This window comes from Chiloscyllium punctatum, chromosome 1 (genome assembly GCF_047496795.1).
Source record: "Chiloscyllium punctatum isolate Juve2018m chromosome 1, sChiPun1.3, whole genome shotgun sequence".
Lineage (NCBI taxonomy): Eukaryota > Metazoa > Chordata > Chondrichthyes > Orectolobiformes > Hemiscylliidae > Chiloscyllium > Chiloscyllium punctatum.
The window spans coordinates 113367037-113384271 of NC_092739.1; the positions used below are offsets into that span (position 1 = coordinate 113367037).

At 38.9% G+C, this 17235-nt stretch overlaps 1 protein-coding gene across 7 annotated transcripts in view; it reads right to left on the minus strand.

Annotated features, from left to right (window-relative positions):
* The window catches only part of LOC140478845 (talin-1), a 259303-nt gene that overhangs the window by 45795 nt on the left and 196273 nt on the right, over nt 1-17235 (minus strand). For all 7 annotated transcript variants that reach the window (XM_072572382.1, XM_072572322.1, XM_072572364.1 and 4 more), the window contains 7 exons: nt 13959-14167; nt 11470-11589; nt 10759-10956; nt 9503-9642; nt 7966-8059; nt 3294-3383; nt 265-387 (listed from right to left, as the gene is read on the minus strand). In XM_072572382.1, the coding sequence (XP_072428483.1) occupies nt 265-387; nt 3294-3383; nt 7966-8059; nt 9503-9642; nt 10759-10956; nt 11470-11589; nt 13959-14167 (974 nt within the window). The remainder of the gene's footprint in view (nt 1-264; nt 388-3293; nt 3384-7965; nt 8060-9502; nt 9643-10758; nt 10957-11469; nt 11590-13958; nt 14168-17235) is intronic.

Here is a 17235-nt window from a genome sequence, read left to right on the forward strand (position 1 = left end):
TTGAAAAGGTGTACTTATGGGAAACAGAGCATAACTGATGTGAGTGGACAGGACAGCAATAGTTGTACATTGCTCAACAAACAGTTGTCACAGATATAATACACTAAATAATCAACTTCTGTGCAGTAATCAATGGTTGTAAAGTTAAGAACTTCATATAGATGCAACTTTTACATTTGAAAGACCATACTGAACACAGCCCCATTGATAATTTTCAAGCAGTGCTTTACATGTAACTCATACATCTTTTCCACATATATTTACCTGAGCAGCTGCTTCTGTAAGTCCACACAAAGCCTTGGAGCCAGAGCTTACTGAATCACCAAATGCTGGTAGATCACTGTTCTTGGCATTGTGAGAGATTCCAGTCATTGCCTCTCCAAGGACCTAGAAAATTTAAAAATACTTGCACTTATGTAGTGCTTTTCATGACCACCAGATGTCCCAAAACACTCTTCAGCCAATGAAGAATTAATGAACAGAAGTCACTGTTATAATGTAAGAAATATAGCTGCTAATTTGCATAGAGCAAACACCCTAAATTTGACAATGATCACATAATCCTTTTTGTTGTTATGTTGCTTCAGGCAGTCAACATTGACCAGAGTACAGGAGATAACTCCCTTACTCTTCTTCAAAGAAAGATTATGGGATGTGTCACATTCAACTGTGACACAAAAAAATGTAATATTCCTTCAGACATGCATTTAGTTAAGGACAGTCAAAAATTATTTGTGGATAAATGGAGCCTTAGTTTAACCTTGCACTCAAAAGTTAGCACCAATGATAGTGTATTGATCTCTCCACATATATTAGTAACTTTTATTTCTGTGCTCAAGTCCTGATATAGAGCTTACATCCAGAACATTGTGATTCAGAGGCGACTATGCAAAGTTAATCTTTCTTAAATTCAGGCAATGATGGGAAGCACAAGGAAGCTATACCTTGCAGTCACAAAGTTCAGTCACAGTTTTTTTGCAGTAGCCTTTCATTTTGAGAGAGAATTAGTCTGAATATAAGAGGAATATGTTAGTTATTCACAAGAAAGATAACTTCAGCAAGAAAATCTGACTAGTACTTGAAGTGTGGAAAGTTTGAAATCTCTTCATTGAAATGATGTGGAGGTGCCAGTATGGCAACTCTATTTTCTTGTTTAGCTGGACAAGATCTCATGGTACAGACCAAAGAGGTGCCAAGCGTTATTTGGGTGGCCTGGCCAACATTCTGTATCATTGTCACCAGTCATTTACCTAATTTCTTGTCTGAGAGTCTTGCTGCATTGGCTGGCAATTAACAGTGACTGCACTTTCAAAAGGTTCTAAAGTCTTTTGACTCACTTTGAGGACATGAAACGTCTTTGATAAGGAAAGTGTGTTTTTTCAGAAAGCAAGGTGTTGTCAATTAGACATTAGTAACAATCAGACATTCAGGCAAAATTGACAAAGGCAGCAGGGGAATACAGGACAGAAGATTTTCTTCTTGAAGTTGGAATAAGCCTTTTAAATAAGTTGATGAAAAATCACTCAGCACAGAGTATTGCAAGAATATGAAATGCACTGTTTTATAGGCCACAGATGTGGTGAAACCATGCATGTTTAAAAGACCTTATGAATTACATATGCCTTCAAGAATGCAAAGAGTGGAAGATAAACTGGGATTAATGTGGTCTACCAATGACTAAGAAAATGACAGAGCAGGCCCAAAAGTAGCTCACCTGCTCCCCATGCAATTCCCCACGCAGTTACTTTTTGTATATGCTTGTTTACATAAATAAATACACTAAGGAAAACGAGGGGGCTTTAAGTTGCCTGCAATAATAGAATGCGTGTAATGAGAACATCCACAAAATTTGGGCAAGATATGCTTACGCTTTGCTGAAAAAAGACATTTTGCCTCGGCTTTTCACTTTGCACTCATTACGATAGCTTGCAAGAATTACTGAGAGGTTTGAGCTACAGTAGTTTGATGCTGCTACTATGCAGTAGTGACATGACTGGTGCTCACCACAAACATGATGCCGCCTTCAAGCCAAAAAGATATTATGCCAAATCAAACATTTGGTGGTACAGACTTGATTGGCCAAAAGGCTTCTTCTGTATTGTATGATTCTATGAGCCATATAATACATGATTTTCAATGCTGGTGGATTGTATCAAACAGCATTTCCTTTCAGTTGTTTGCAACAAACAGCACACTTGTAAAACTAAATAGTGTCTACATTGATAGCATTTGCAAAATAATCCCAAATGTGTAAAGAACTGGCTGACAACCATTTAGGATCACCAGTCACGCTCTCACTGTGATGGTGCATCTGCATGATCTGGAAGCTACATATATTAGTACTGAGAGCCCTGTTGTAGATTAGATTCTCTACAGTGTGTAAACAGGCCCTTCGCCCCAACAAGTCCACACCGACTCTCCGAAGAGCAACTCACCCAGACCCATTCCCTTACCCCATATTTACCCCTGACTAATGCACTTAACACCAAGGGCAATTTATCATGGCCAATTCACCTAACCTGCATATCTTTAGACTGTGGGAGGAAACCGGAGCACCTGGAGGAAACCCACGCAGACATTGGGAGAATGTGCAAACTCCACACAGATAGTCGCCTGAGGCGGGAATTGAACCCTGGTCCCTGGCGCTGTGAGGCAGCAGTGCTAACCACTGACCCACCGTGCCGCCCCGTAGCATACAGGAAAAACATGTACACACATTAGATTTGTTTCAACCAAACTAAATAATTGACAGCTATTCTCTGGTTTATTTCACAGGGAACTGTCTTAACTAATCTGAGTTAACCTGCTTGGTTTAAAACAAACAAAATTGGCGGTTAACTGTCAGTCATTGTCTACCTGATACATTCCCTATTAGCAATACCTCTCCTAATCACAGTCCACTTGCTAACCAATGAGAACTCTCTTCTCAGAGTATAAGCTTCATTTTCCCTTTATACTGGAATTTCTTGCAAATTGGCCTGTTAAGTGCAAGGTGAAAGGTTTCAACAAAAGTGTATTTATGTTCAACAGTACCAAATTACTAAAAAGATACTTCATTAATCATGCATTAGAGAAATTGAATTGCACAGTAAAAGTTAACATAAAAAGTGCCAGTAATATAAAGAAAATATAAACATTTTTGTCAGTAATATACCCATAAACATGTATTCCAAAGTTAACTAAAATCAATTGTCTGTCAAACAAAATAGTAAAGCATGCAGGTTGATCTAGTCAATAAGTAATGTGTACTAAAGTCAATTGATCTTTGATGACCAAAGTATCCACGTGCATACCTTGGAATTTTCCATCACGCTGTCAATGCAATCAAAGTAAGACAAGTCATTGATGGCCTCAGTCGGATGATCCAGCATTCCTCGGACAGTCTGTAAGAAAAGAAAAACATTTCAGGTTTCAGTGATATTTCAATGAAAAGAGTACCCAAGCAACACATCGTCTGGTACTACTGCTATTTTGCACAATTAAATCTAAGCACAGTATAACTGCTGCTCATTGCTCATTTTAATTAATTTTATTTATGTAAATCAACTTCCTCAAAGGATTGGTGGGAATCAAATTTGCTTAACCCTTAGATCGATCTTACATTTACAAAATACACAAATGGCCTATTAAATGTGATAAAATAATTGAGACAGAGGAAGAGAAAATGGAGTCTACTGGAAGGTTCCCAGCATGATTTTCTTGAAAAAACAAAAATTCAATCGCTACTAATTTGACATCCTCATAAGATGAATCTGTAATAAAAATCAGGAGAAAAAGCCAAAACTCACCTTTTGGTAATCTAAAGCAATTTGAGACCAACCAGAGGTTTCCAACATCACAGATGCCAGTCTCTAACCAATTAAATTCACTCCACATGGCACCAAGAAATAATTAGAGGCACTGCATTCTATAAAATATATTAGCTCTGGCAACATTTCAGCAATAGTGCTGAGATAGTGTGCCCTAGCACTTGCCACATCTTTAGGCAAGCTGTTCCAGTACAGCAAAGACACTGACTTCTACCTGAATGTGGAAAATTGCTCACTGAGGATTGAACAATGTTCAGGACTCGTCATGACTCCTCAGATACTGAAACAGTCCATTTCTAAATGCAGCAAAATCTGGACAATAGCTTGGTTTGGGCTGACAAACGTTATTTGCCCATTTATACCACACGGTGCCAGAAACTTTGAATGACATGCTGGTTACTAAGTCGACCAATACCAACATTCTGGGGGATTACCACTGACCAGGAAGTAAGGACTAGCTATATAAATATGGTGGCTTTGACAGCAGTTCAATCCTGTGAGTAACTCACCTCCCGATTTCCCAAAGCCTGTCTGTTATCTACAAGGCACAAGTCACGATTGTGATGCATCTCTCCTCACTTGTCTGGATGAGTGTAGCTCCAACAATACTCAAGGAGTTTGACACCATCCAGGACTAAACAACCTGCTGAACTGACATCACATCCACAGACATTCTCTCGTTCCATTGCACAGTAGTTACTTCGCACACCTTCTAAAAGATGCACTGCAAAAATTCACCTATGCTCCTTAACTGGCACCTGCCAAACCCATCCTCTCTATCTCCATCAAATGAACTGTAGCAGTTCAAGGTGGAAGCTCACCACATCCTTTGCGTACGCAACTAAGGTTTAGGCAATAAATGCTAGTCCATCCCTAGACCCCCACACCTCAAATAATTTAAGACAATACATGCACATTGAACATGCCCTAAGAACATAAGCAATTGACAAAATACATCTCATACAAACAATTACAGATGACTAACCACTGACTCTGCCAAGTGAGAATGAACATCCACAACACATGCTTCCTGCAGTCAGCTGAAATCCAGAAGTTAAAGTCTTTCTAGAGTTCTCCAGGCAGCAGCTCCAAGAATTATTTTATTTTTAACCCCGATTTTTCTTCAAAATTGATTTGTGTGAAATCAATTCTGATCCGAACAGTCTCAATATAAAAATAGCTGTAATTTTTCACGGTTACAGCCCACACACACCAGATGCACAACACATTTCTTCCTCTCTCCAACTAAGTGTTAGAGAACTTGATTAATCAACAAGAAAGTTGGCCAGTCTCAAGTCGCCTTATATTGCCAAAAGGGGAGTTTTAGCTATTTCCACTGATTGTTATTACTGATTACTAGGAGGAGGATAACAAATTGGTATCAATTGAATATTTGTTTTTTTAAAAAAATTGATGCGCAAGAGAAAATGTAAATTTATTTGGTCAGCTTAAATTGCAGAACAAAAACTTCTGCTCCACTTTCAAAAGTTACAGGTTTAAAAAGGGATAGCACAACAAGGTTATTAATTTGTTTAAATGACAAAAAAACAGAATGGTGAAACTTTTCTCCCCCAGACTGCAAGCATGCAAACAGACAGAAGTGTTTCCCAAGGATTTGTATTCTTATTGATATATAAGAATGACCAGCAGCTCAGTATTAAAGGACAAAATTTCAAAGTTTTACTTATAAAAGACCACGTGGCCAGAAGAATAGGAACAGGAATAGATAATTTGGCCTGTTTCACCATTCAATAGGATCATGACTGATTTGACATTCTTTACGACTACTTTTCCTGCATTTTCCCAGTCACCCTAGACTCTTCTACTGATCAATATGTCACAACCTTAAATATACATAAAGGCTGTGCCCACACAGCTCTTTATAACAAGGAGTTTCAAGGACTCTCAACTCTCGGAGATCATCCTAGTGAATCTTCTCTAAACTGCCTCCAGTGAAATAAACTGCTCTCAGTCCTCCATGCGGTCTCACCAGCATCTTAAACAGCTGCAAAAGAACTCTGCTACTCATAACCAGCCCGCTTGAGATAAGGATCAATATTCCACTAACTTTCCTGATTATCTGCTGCACCTGTGTACTACCTTAGTTTCATGCTCAAGTACATCCATGTCCCTTTAAATAGCTTTCAACAGTTTTTCTCCATTTAAATGTTATTTGCTTGTTCAGTTAGGAAGGGAGAACAAAACGACTTCACATTTTCCCACGTTCTACTTTATTTGTTAACTTTTGCCTGCTTAATAACTTATGTCTCTGTAAGCTGTCTGCATTCCTCTTGCAAATTTGGTTACACTACATTCATTTCCTTCCTCAAAGTTGTTAACGTATGATGTAAATACCAGAAGTCCCACAGATCACAGGTCGTCAAGCTGGTTCCTAAGATGGTTGGGAACCTTAGGAAGTGTTTTCAAAATGTAAAAGAGAGAACATCCATGGACTAGGTGTTAACTATTTTGGATAAAGTCAATCTGAACTATTAATTTTCTTTAGTGTCTCTATAGATGCTGCCTGGACCAGACCACTTCTAGCACTTTCCATTTTTGTTTCATGTTTCTAGTAGTTGTTTATTTGAATATCTAAACTCCTCCAGATCAGGCTTCATTAAGATCTTACAATACTAAAAATATTACATCCAAATTTATTTCCAGTCAATATTTGCCATTATAAATAACCATGTTTACATTTACAATAGGAATCAACCTGTTAAATCTCTCATGCTGCAACGTCACCCTCCAGCCAACACTATAGTTTTGCTTCTCAACTCCTCAGTGTTTACTGTATCAATTCTCTTCATTATTACAAATACTTTCAGAATTTTTTCAGCTATCTAAACTTAAACAACATAAGCCAAATTTAGAGAACCTGTCCTCAGAATTAAATAATTTAGAAACTGGGCATCATTCTGGTGAATCTACTCTGTATGCTCCTTTTTGTAGTCAAAACTGAAGACACTGTTTCGCATAGTGCGTGTTTTGCGATCAAGGCTCTGAATAACCAAAGCATCACTTCCTCATTTTCCCCAGTTTTCTTACCAGGCAGACAAAAATCTGAATTTACAACTTTTTAAAATTAAAACGTGCTTTTGAAAAACCTTTTAAAGCTATTTTGTTTAGACAAATCTAAGTGCGTTGGAAGTATTATTTTCTAAATCTGATCACAGCAACCAAGCACCACCTACTCTTTGTACTTAAGCAATCACTGCATTCATGCTCAAAGCTCCTGACTAAGTATAACCACAGAGACCAAATAGCCATAAGAAAGTAAAAGGCCTCACAGCAGGTATTATTTGATGAGGTAGCCTACAGAGGGCTACTTAAGAGCCCATGGTGTTGGGAGTAGTATATTAGAACGTACAGATGATTGGCTAACTAATAAGAGTTAGAGTTGAGATGAAATGGATATTTTAAATGGTATATAAAATGGATGGCAACCTGCAAAGAGCGCACGAATCAGTGCTGGGGCCACAATTATTTGTAATATTTATGGAAGACTTGAATAACAAACCTGAAGGTAATAGGTGGAAGGCAAGTAGAGAGGATGACACAAGGAGCCGACTGAAGGATATAAACTAGTTAAATCAATGGGCAGGAACTTGGCAGATGGAAATGTGATCAAAATGAGGGGATATGCATTCTGGCAGAAATAATAGAAGAACTGAATATTAGTTAAGGCTGCAAAAAAAACTGCAATACAGAAGGATTTGGGAGCCCTTGAGCATGAATCATTAAAAAAAAAACTAGCATCTAAGTTCAGCTGATAATAGTGACGGCAAATGGAATGTTGGTCTCTATTTCAAAGAAAATGAACATAAATTATGGCACCTTGGTAAAACTAGGTAAGACACAAGTCAGACCCCATCTGGAAAACTGAACAATACTAGTCCCTTATTAAAGGAAGAATATCCTGGCATTTGAGGTTCACTAGGTTAATCTCAGGTATGGACGTAAAGGTTGAGTAGGTAGGACTTTGCTCCTGTCTTATGGTCTTGTGAATATGTACTAGCACTTAAACATCTTTGCATGGCCTGTAAATTATGAAATTATGCAGAAATTGTTGATTTAAACTGAAAAAATAAATTCTCCAAAGACCTTTTGAAGTACGCACTGAAAACACAAGGAATAGCAACAGTTCGTTACTTACCTCAAGCTCACGGAGAGCATTATCACATTCCTTCTGTCCTGGAGCTTGCTGTGTGCACATTGTAATCAGCTGATTGATGCTCTCAGTCACAGCTCTACATTGTAAAAAACACACAAAACAAATAGTTTACAACCATGTATAAAATTCACATTGCAGCTGAATTAAATTGCAAACTCCAATTTCCATATTCAATGGGTTAGACTTTTTCTGGAAAGACACAGCAGTTCAGGCAGCATCCAACGAGCAGCGAAATCGACGTTTCGGGCAAAAGCCCTTCATCAGGAATAAAGGCAGTGAGCCTGAAGCATGGAGATGGCTCACTGCCTTTATTCCTGATGAAGGGCTTTTGCCGGACTGTTGATTTCGCTGCTCGTTGGATGCTGCCTGAACTGCTGTGCTCTTCCAGCACCACTAATCCAGTATTTGCTTTCCAGCATCTGCAGTCATTGTTTTTACCTTTTTCCGGAAAGAAGCAAGTCTGAAATGTATGGCCTAGATTTTAAATTTATGCTTGCTTACTTTTCAGAATGATTGAATTTTAAATCAGAAAAATCATATCAATCTCTGCCATTGCTTGTTTAGGCTTTCAAAGCTTACATATTTTCCAAGCATTCAGTTAATTTTATTAAAAAAGCAAATGAACATCATTTATTTGTGTGCATAGAGTCAGAATCATACAGCAGACCCTTCGGTCCAACTCATTTGCGTCAACCAGACATCCCAATCCGACCTAGTCCCATTTGCCAACATTTAGCCCATATCCTTCCAAACCCCTCCAGATCATATATTCAACCAGATACTTTTAAAATGTTGTAACTGAACCTGTGTCCACCACATCCTCTGGGAGCTCATTCCATACACCACCACCGTCCATGTGAAAAAGGTGTTTTTAAATCTTTCCCCTCTTACTGTAAACCTATGCCCTCTAGTTTTGGGCTCCCTAACCCTAGGAATAAAACCTTGACTATTCACCTAATCCATGCCCCTCAAGATTTTATAAACCTCCTTAGGGTCATCCCATAGCCTCCTACACATCAGCGAGAAAAAGAAACTGGATGTTTGAATTCACTTGAGGCTCTTTGTATTTCCTTTATGTATTGACAGACTAGCAGATTGTGCTGAGGTTTTCACAATGGTTTGGATAAGATGCAAAGGTTTTGCCTCTTTAACCACAACTACTGTAAAGGTATTGGTAGCAATAATTTGTTTTGTGGCATCTTAAAAAGTTGCTGAATTTGACAGCTGTTCTATTTCATTTTCATGCAAAATCACAAAATTCTCTTCCTGAAACCAGTTTTTCTAAAATCAAATGAAAGTTTTGTTCAAATGACATTGCATTTTCAACACTGTTTTTATTCCAACTTTAACTGTTTTAGCATGATCCCTTTGGCAGTACTACAGTTGTTCACACAAGACGGTTACTGTGCAGGATGAGTTACAAATAACATGCCAAGTTAGGGCACTGGGTTGCAGAAGACTGGCCATTTAAGGAAGCAAAACACAAAATATCAAACACAATTACTCATTTCAGGCTTACCGTGCAGCTGCAGCAAGTTGATTTTTGATGTTGGGAGCTGTCGGATCAGCAGAGAGTGCTTTGGCTGCCAGAAGCAACTTGCTTGATGCCATTGAAATACTCTTCAGATTTCCAATTACCTGAGCCTGGTCTTCTTTGTCCTGTGGAAACACAAACGTCAAGTGAGAACCAAAATTAAAATTTTGGTCAAATCCACGTGTCAAATTTTAAAACAGACTGAAAAAGAAAGGACAGATTCTTGAAATATTTTCATGAGCTATGTCCACCCCTCCTGAAACCTTGGTTAGGGTATTTATTTTATTGATATTTGTCACCATCCACTAAATTGGCAAGTTGTTACTATTCATGCTAATTCTAGACTTTCAATGGGAATCTCACCCAGTTATCATATACAGACAGGACAGTCATGTTGAGACTTGCTCTTATCCGGTGTACATCAGTGCTCATTTATGTATAGGCCTTAAGACAGAGATAATGGGCCCCTGTAAAAGCTCTATGGCCATCAGCTAACGCATCAATTTTGCTGCTCTGTGTAGTAAACATCCATGCTAGTCAAATGTCAGCTTGGTTCAATCTCTGAACATGGAGGCGAAACACAGGCTAATGTCATTTTGCAGGGACAGTTGAGTTTGATATCATTGATAACCCAAAAAGCATACCAAATCCTAAAAATGATTATGCACAAAGAAAAAAATTAATTTTAATAGTTTGTTAATAGCTGACAGAAATAAGTAGTTTAAAGCAAAGTCATTAAAATAATGAGTGATGGGAAATGAGAGGAAATGTTTTAAACATTGGGAATCATTAGAATATATTTTGCACAAATGGTTATGAAACCAGCATCTATTACAAATAAATTTATACCAATACATGAAAAGGAAATACTTTTTCAGCAAGGTACATGAAAACAAATTGAAAAGTGAGCACCAGGAAAAGCTTCAAGTAGTCCCCTTCTGAGCTGAAACATCCAAGAAAATCTGTAAAACAGCCGAAAGCTATCATAATGGTATTAGGTGAAATCTTCCCTACCAGCAAACGCATGTTTGACCATCTAATGAGCCTGCTTTTTAAATCAGAAGTGAAATGCTACGTGACCCAACTCATAAAAGAGTATTATAAAACCACACAACGTATGAGACATTGATTGATCAGAATAGGTGCAGTTTTGAAGTTTTGCTGTTGGACGCCTTTGGAAGGTTTAGGTTGTCAGACTAGAAACTGTTTCATCTATAGCACTGCCGAGTAAAGTTTCTTACCTTGGACTGACCAGCCATTTCAACACCAGCCTGTAGGAATTCATCAAAATCTTTGCCAAATTTGCCAGACGCCTTTGCCAGATCTTGTGTGGTTCCACGAGATGCTTGAACTAACTCATTGGCAGACTGATTCAAACCAACTGCTGCTTCATTTAGATGCCCTTGAGCCTCTTGAAAGTTCTTGGCACTTGGTGGGAACTAAAAATTAATCAAGTATTTATAACATAATACAATCTCTTCTAACACCTACAAAAATATAAGCTTTCAAATTTGGTATGCGTGTTTCACAGACTACTTTGTGCCAAGCATAGGCAGAAAGATTTCATACATAGGATAATGAAACATGCATACGACAATGAAATTTAAAACAAACACTTCTTTAAAGTTAAATTAAATGTCCTCCCTGCTTTTGAAAGTGCAACATGTCAAAATCTAAGATCCATCCTTAAGGCAATGTTCAATGTTACAAGAGTGCCACAAATTCAACTTTGATAAGAGCACTAATTGGTTGGCTAATTTCAAAGTGATCTCAAAGTACCAGTTGACCCAATCTCAATATTTTATACAACCAAGTTAATTTCTTCTTAGGTTTCTAAAATTGTCTTGACTGAAACTGATCTCTCTCGGGGTAAACTCTAAGGTTAGATATATTTAACATGTTACCTAACTTTGTATCACCAGTTTTATTTACAAGTTGCCTCGGTTACTTACTGAGCTTGCAAGTAGTCTTTTGCTGGCCTCACCAACAGTTCTTAAAGCTGCATCGACATCTCTTTGGCCTGGCAAGCAATTCACACATCTGTTCAGAGCATTCGATACAGCCTTTGCCACCTATGTGAAGAAAAGTGAACGATCATATATCTGTCTTATCAGGACACAATTAGCGCTACCTTTCTTTTAAAACAACATAAAAGACAGGCTAATCACTAATGGTCGAACTTTAAAATTTTTATTTAGGGTGTATTACACAAATTATTTACAAAACAGCATGACACAGCTGCACAAAATAAAATGCTATAAAACAGGAATTAACTTTGGGGGAAAAATGTGATAGGTCTGTGTCAGTTAATAAAGCCTTATAAATGCTGGTCTATAGCATAGTATGAACATGTAACCAACTGAATGTAAGAGGTGATTTACATTGCAGAGTTTGCTTCTAGGTAGAGATTTACTAATTGGTTCAGCTTAGGGATTCCAGTTGTGATAGTTGTTTGCTTCTAAAAGGTAGCTCAGCTGGGGCATAGGTCTTTTCGAGCCAGAGTCATACAACATACAATTGGACCAAAGGGTCTGTTTCTACCATACTGACCAGGTTTCCCAAACTAAACTAGCCCAACTTGCCAATATTTGGCCTATAATCCTCTACACCTCTCATACATGCACTTGTCTCCAACTAACTTACACAACAAAAGTATTCCACTCTGCTAAGCATAGCGAGCTTCTTTCAAAATCTAACAATCTTAAAGAATTAAACACTGAAAGAGTTGGTTATGATATTGAAGGGATATGAAAGGGATTGGTTAGATCGGTTGGCTGAATGGCTGGTTTGCAATATAGTGTGTTGCCAACAGTATGGGTTGAATTCCCACACCGGTTGGGGTTAGCATGAAGGATTCTCCTTCTCAACCTCTGCCCTCACCTGAGGTGTGGTGAATCTCAGGTTAAACCACCACCAGTCATCTCTGTAATGAGAGCAGCAGCACTATGGTCTGCTTCTACCTTTTTACCTATTAGATACTAAATACCTGAAAACACCTGTAACATTTTAAAGGCAGAATTTATTGTAAAGGATAGATTGCTCAAAATAGATAAATTGATGAACATGTTTACTTGTGGATCAAGACAAAGGATTGTTAGAATTTATACATGAGACTTGGATGAAGGGACCGAAGTTGCTAAATATGATGATAACACAAAGATGGGAAGACAAAGAATTGAAAGGAGGCTACCAAAGGATATGGGCAGGTTAAATGAGCAGGCAAAGATCTGGTAAATTGAGCATAATAGGTCAGGTGAATTAGCCACGTTAAATTGCTCGTAGTGTTAGGTAAAAGGGGTAAATGTAGGGGAATGGATGGGTGGCGGGTCGGTGTGGACTTGTTGGGCCGAAGGGCCTGTTTCCACACTGTAAGTAATCTAATCTAATCTAATACGGGAAAACGTGGATCTGGCCAGTGTGGCAGGATGAACTAAAAAGCATTTTATCAAAAAGGGAAATTGCAAAGGTGCAGAGGGACAAGAATGTCCTAATGCATGAATCACAAAATGTTAGCATGCAGCTACAGCAAGAAATCAGCAAAGCTAACAGAATATTATTAAACATAAAAGTAGGGAGCTTATACTTTAGCTATACAGGGCACTAATGAGACCACATTTGGAATACTATGCACAGAATTGGTCTCCTTAACTAAGGATGGCATAAATGCTATGTTAGCAGTTCAGAGAAGCTTTACTAGATTAATATTGGAAAGGGCAGATATTCTTATGAGGCAAGGTTGGATAGTCTAGGCTTAAATCCACTTGAGTTTAGAAGAGAGATTTATTTGAAACAGAGATGAATATGAAGGATGGATATGAAAAGAATGTGTCCTCTTTTGGGCAAAATCTAGAACTAGGGGTCATCGTCCAAAAATAAGGGGTTGTCTATTTATGACACTAATAAGGAGCAAAATTTTATAAGTTTTGACTCTTTGGAACTCATTCTCAAAAGGTGGAGGAAGCAGATGCTTTGAGTATTTTTAAGCCAGACTCTTGATAAGCAGTGGGGTGAGAAACCTATCAGGATTTGGTAGGAAAGTGGAGTTACGATCTGCCACTGAATGGTGGAGCAGACCCGAGGGGCCCACTGACCTACTCTATCCCTTCAAATGAATTTAATGGAGAACAGTGACAGTGACAACCACCCTTCCCCCCACCCCCATTCCATCTCACTTGTCCTAATGATGTTCCCTCTAAACTGGATGCCAATCAGCTACTTCAAGGTTCTATGCATGGTGATTGGCTACTGCCGCTTGCAGCACTAACTCTCCATTCCAGAATTCGCTGTCATACACAAACTTGAAGTTCACAGACAAAAACAAAATTAAGGAAACACTGCATCTAATCCCTACTGGTGCGAATTTCTCACCCACTAAGACTAGTCTGGTCATACTGACAAAGACAGCATCAAGAAAAAATGCTTGTCAAGAAATAACACCAACCTGTGCCAGTCGCTGCTGGTTTTCAGGATCATTTGGTTTTGCCATAGCTTTCCGAGCCTCTTCAATTAGATTACTGGATTTATCCATAACATCACCAGCGCATTCCAACATGGCAGTCTGGGCCTGTGGATCAGTAGTATTGGCTGCAACACCACGTGCAGCTGAACCAAGGGCTTTTAAGGCTTGAGCAACTTCTCTTGAGGCCAATCCTGAAATGGAATTTATAAAAATCTCACATGATTATCATTTTCGTTTGACATTTGGTCCTTTCAAGTTAGCCAATGTCACCAGGAAGACTTAAATTCTATATAAAAGCATAGTATGGCAGATGCTGAAGATTTCAAATAAAAACAAAGTGCTAGAGAAATCCAGGACGTCTAGCAGCACATGTGGTGAGAAACAAAGTTAACACAATGTCATACCAGATTGATATCCTTGCCTCACAAGAATCTGAATCAATTTCTATCTTAAAAATACGTAATGATCTCACCTCTGCTGCCTTCTGAGGTAGGGAATTCCAACACTGCACAACTCTCAGGGAAAAAAAAAATCTGTTTGATGAGGGTTACCCCTAATTTTAAAATACACCCCTTCCACATCATTCCCTGCAGTTTTGCAGTGACCCACAAGATGTGACCTTTATCTTTCACCTTAGTATTTATCACCTCACTCTGGGCCAACTGTAATTTTCCTCTCTTATCCCTCCCAATTTCTAATACAGTCCATTGACCAGGAATATAAATCACCACACAAATATCAATTTCTTATTTTCCTCTGCCCTGGAATGAAGTCAATTGAGAATAATGTCCATCTCCATTTCTCCCACCACTATGCAAACTGCTACCTTGGCAAAAGTTAGGCAACACTTTGGCAGACAGGATCAAGGAAATCCCCAAGGGATTTTATAAGTCTATTAAGAGCAATAAGATTACGGGGAAAGAGTGGAGCCAAAGGGTCAATCCGTACAGGGAGAAAGAGGACGTGGGGGAGGTCTTCAATGAATACTTCTCACCTGCATCACAAAAGAGAAAGACATCATACCTAGAGATTTCTGTCTGGTTGGAGAGGTTTTAGAGATTTTAAGATTAATGAGGAAGTATTAAATGTTTTAAATAGGCTTAATTAAAGGTACACAAATCCCCAGAGATGCATCCTCATTTGCTATGAGAGGCAAGAAAGGAAATTGCTGGGGTTTTGGTGGAGATAGAACAGTAAAATCCCTACAGTGCAGAGAGACACACAATTTGGTCCATTGAGTCTGGCACTTCTGAAGAGGATCCTATTTAATATTTCACCAATGAAGTGCCAAATGACTGGAGAATAACTAACATGGTTCCTTTGTTCAAGAAGGGCAGTAGGGAAATGCCAGGAAAAGACCAGTTAATATGACTAAGGGTCATGTCAGTGGTAGGGTATTTCTGGGGGAAAAAAAATTAGAGGAACAGGATTAATCAACAACAAAAAGACAGGAATTGATCAGGGATAAACAACATGGATTTGTTGGAGGGAGATTTGTTGAACTAATTCACCTAAGTCTTTTGAAAAGATGACTAAATATATTGATGAAAGTAGTGCAGTTGATGGTTGTTTACATCAACTTCAGTATGGTTTTTGAGAAGGTCCCAAATGGAAGGCTGGTCCAAAAGGTAAGATCCCATGAGACCTAAGGGAAGTTGGCAAACTGAATGCAAAATTAGCTAACAATAAGATGCAAAAAGGAGTGGTAAAAGGTTGTTTTTATGAGTGGGAGCCTGTGACCAGCGGTGTACCACAGGGATCAGTGCTGGGACCTTTGCTGTTATTATGTACATTAAAAACTTGCATATGAATGTTGAAGGTATAATTAGTAAGCTTGCAGATGACAAAAATTAGTGGTGTTGTTGGCGAGGAGGATGCTCTCAAGTACAGTCTGATATTAATCAGCTGGTAAAGTAGGTAAAGCAATGACAAATGAAATTTAATCCTGATAAGTGAGATGATGCATTTTGGGAAGTCTAATAAGGAAAGGATATACCGAGGAGTATTAAGGAACAAAGTGTACAAGACCATAAATCCTTGAAGGTGCAAGCACAGGTAGATACAATGGTGAAGGAGGCATAGGGATGCTTTCCTTCATTAGCTGGAGAGTAGAACACAGGAGCAGGGATGTCTTGTTGCAACTTTATAGGGCACTGTTTAGGGCACAAATGGAATACTGTATGGCATTCTGGTCACCACACTATCGGAAGGATGTGATTGCACTGAAGAGGATGCAGGCGAGATTCACCCGGACGTTGTCTGGAACGGAAAACCTCAGTTATGAGGAGAGACTGGATAAGCTGAATTTGTTTTCCATTAAGCAGAGGGGGCTGAGGGAGGTTCTAATTGAAACATACAAAATTACGAGAAGCATAGAGAGAGTAGATTGTGAGAATCATTCTCCCCATGGCAGATGTGTCTACAAACAGAGGGCATAAATTTAAGATGAGGAGTAAGTGGTTTAGAGGGAATCTGAGGAAACTTTTTTCATCCAGGTGGTGATATAAATATAGGCCACACTGCCTGAGGGGATGACAGAGGCAGGTACTCTCAATATTTAAGAAGCATCTGAACAAGAGCTTAAAATGCCAGGGCATAGCAGGCTAATGATCAAGTGCAGGTAAGTGGGATTAGTAGAGTTATAGAGATGTACAGCATGGAAACAGATCCTTCGGTCCAACTTGTCCATGCCGACCAGATATCCCAACCGCCAGCACCCAGCCCATATCCCTCCAAACTCTTCCTATTCATATACCCATCCAAATGCCTCTTAAACGCTACAACTGTACCAGCCTCCACCACATCCTCTGGCAGCTCATTCCACACACTCACCACCCTCTGCATGAAAAAGTTGCCCCTTAGGTCTCTTTTATATCTTTTCCCTCTCACCCTAAATCTACGCCCTCTAGTTCTGGACTCCCTGACCTCAGGGAAAAGATTTTGCCTATTTACCCTATCCAAGACACAGTGGGCCAAACAGCTTGTTTCTACGTTGTAAGCCTGACTATTCTTGATCAGCATGACTGAATAGCACACTTGTGTTTATGCGCTGAGCAGCACGCACAATTTTCCACAAGACAAACAAAAAAAAAATCACGAGAACACCCCTTGATTTCACTGCTAATGGTTCAGTTAATTTCAGTTAGTCTTTCAGAGTCTTGTGTTTCCATACTATGCCTTCAAATAGTGAAGTTTCCTGCAGCAGGATGAAGCAGGAAGATATAATTAAACTGCTTTCCTGTCAAGCAATTTTGGGCAG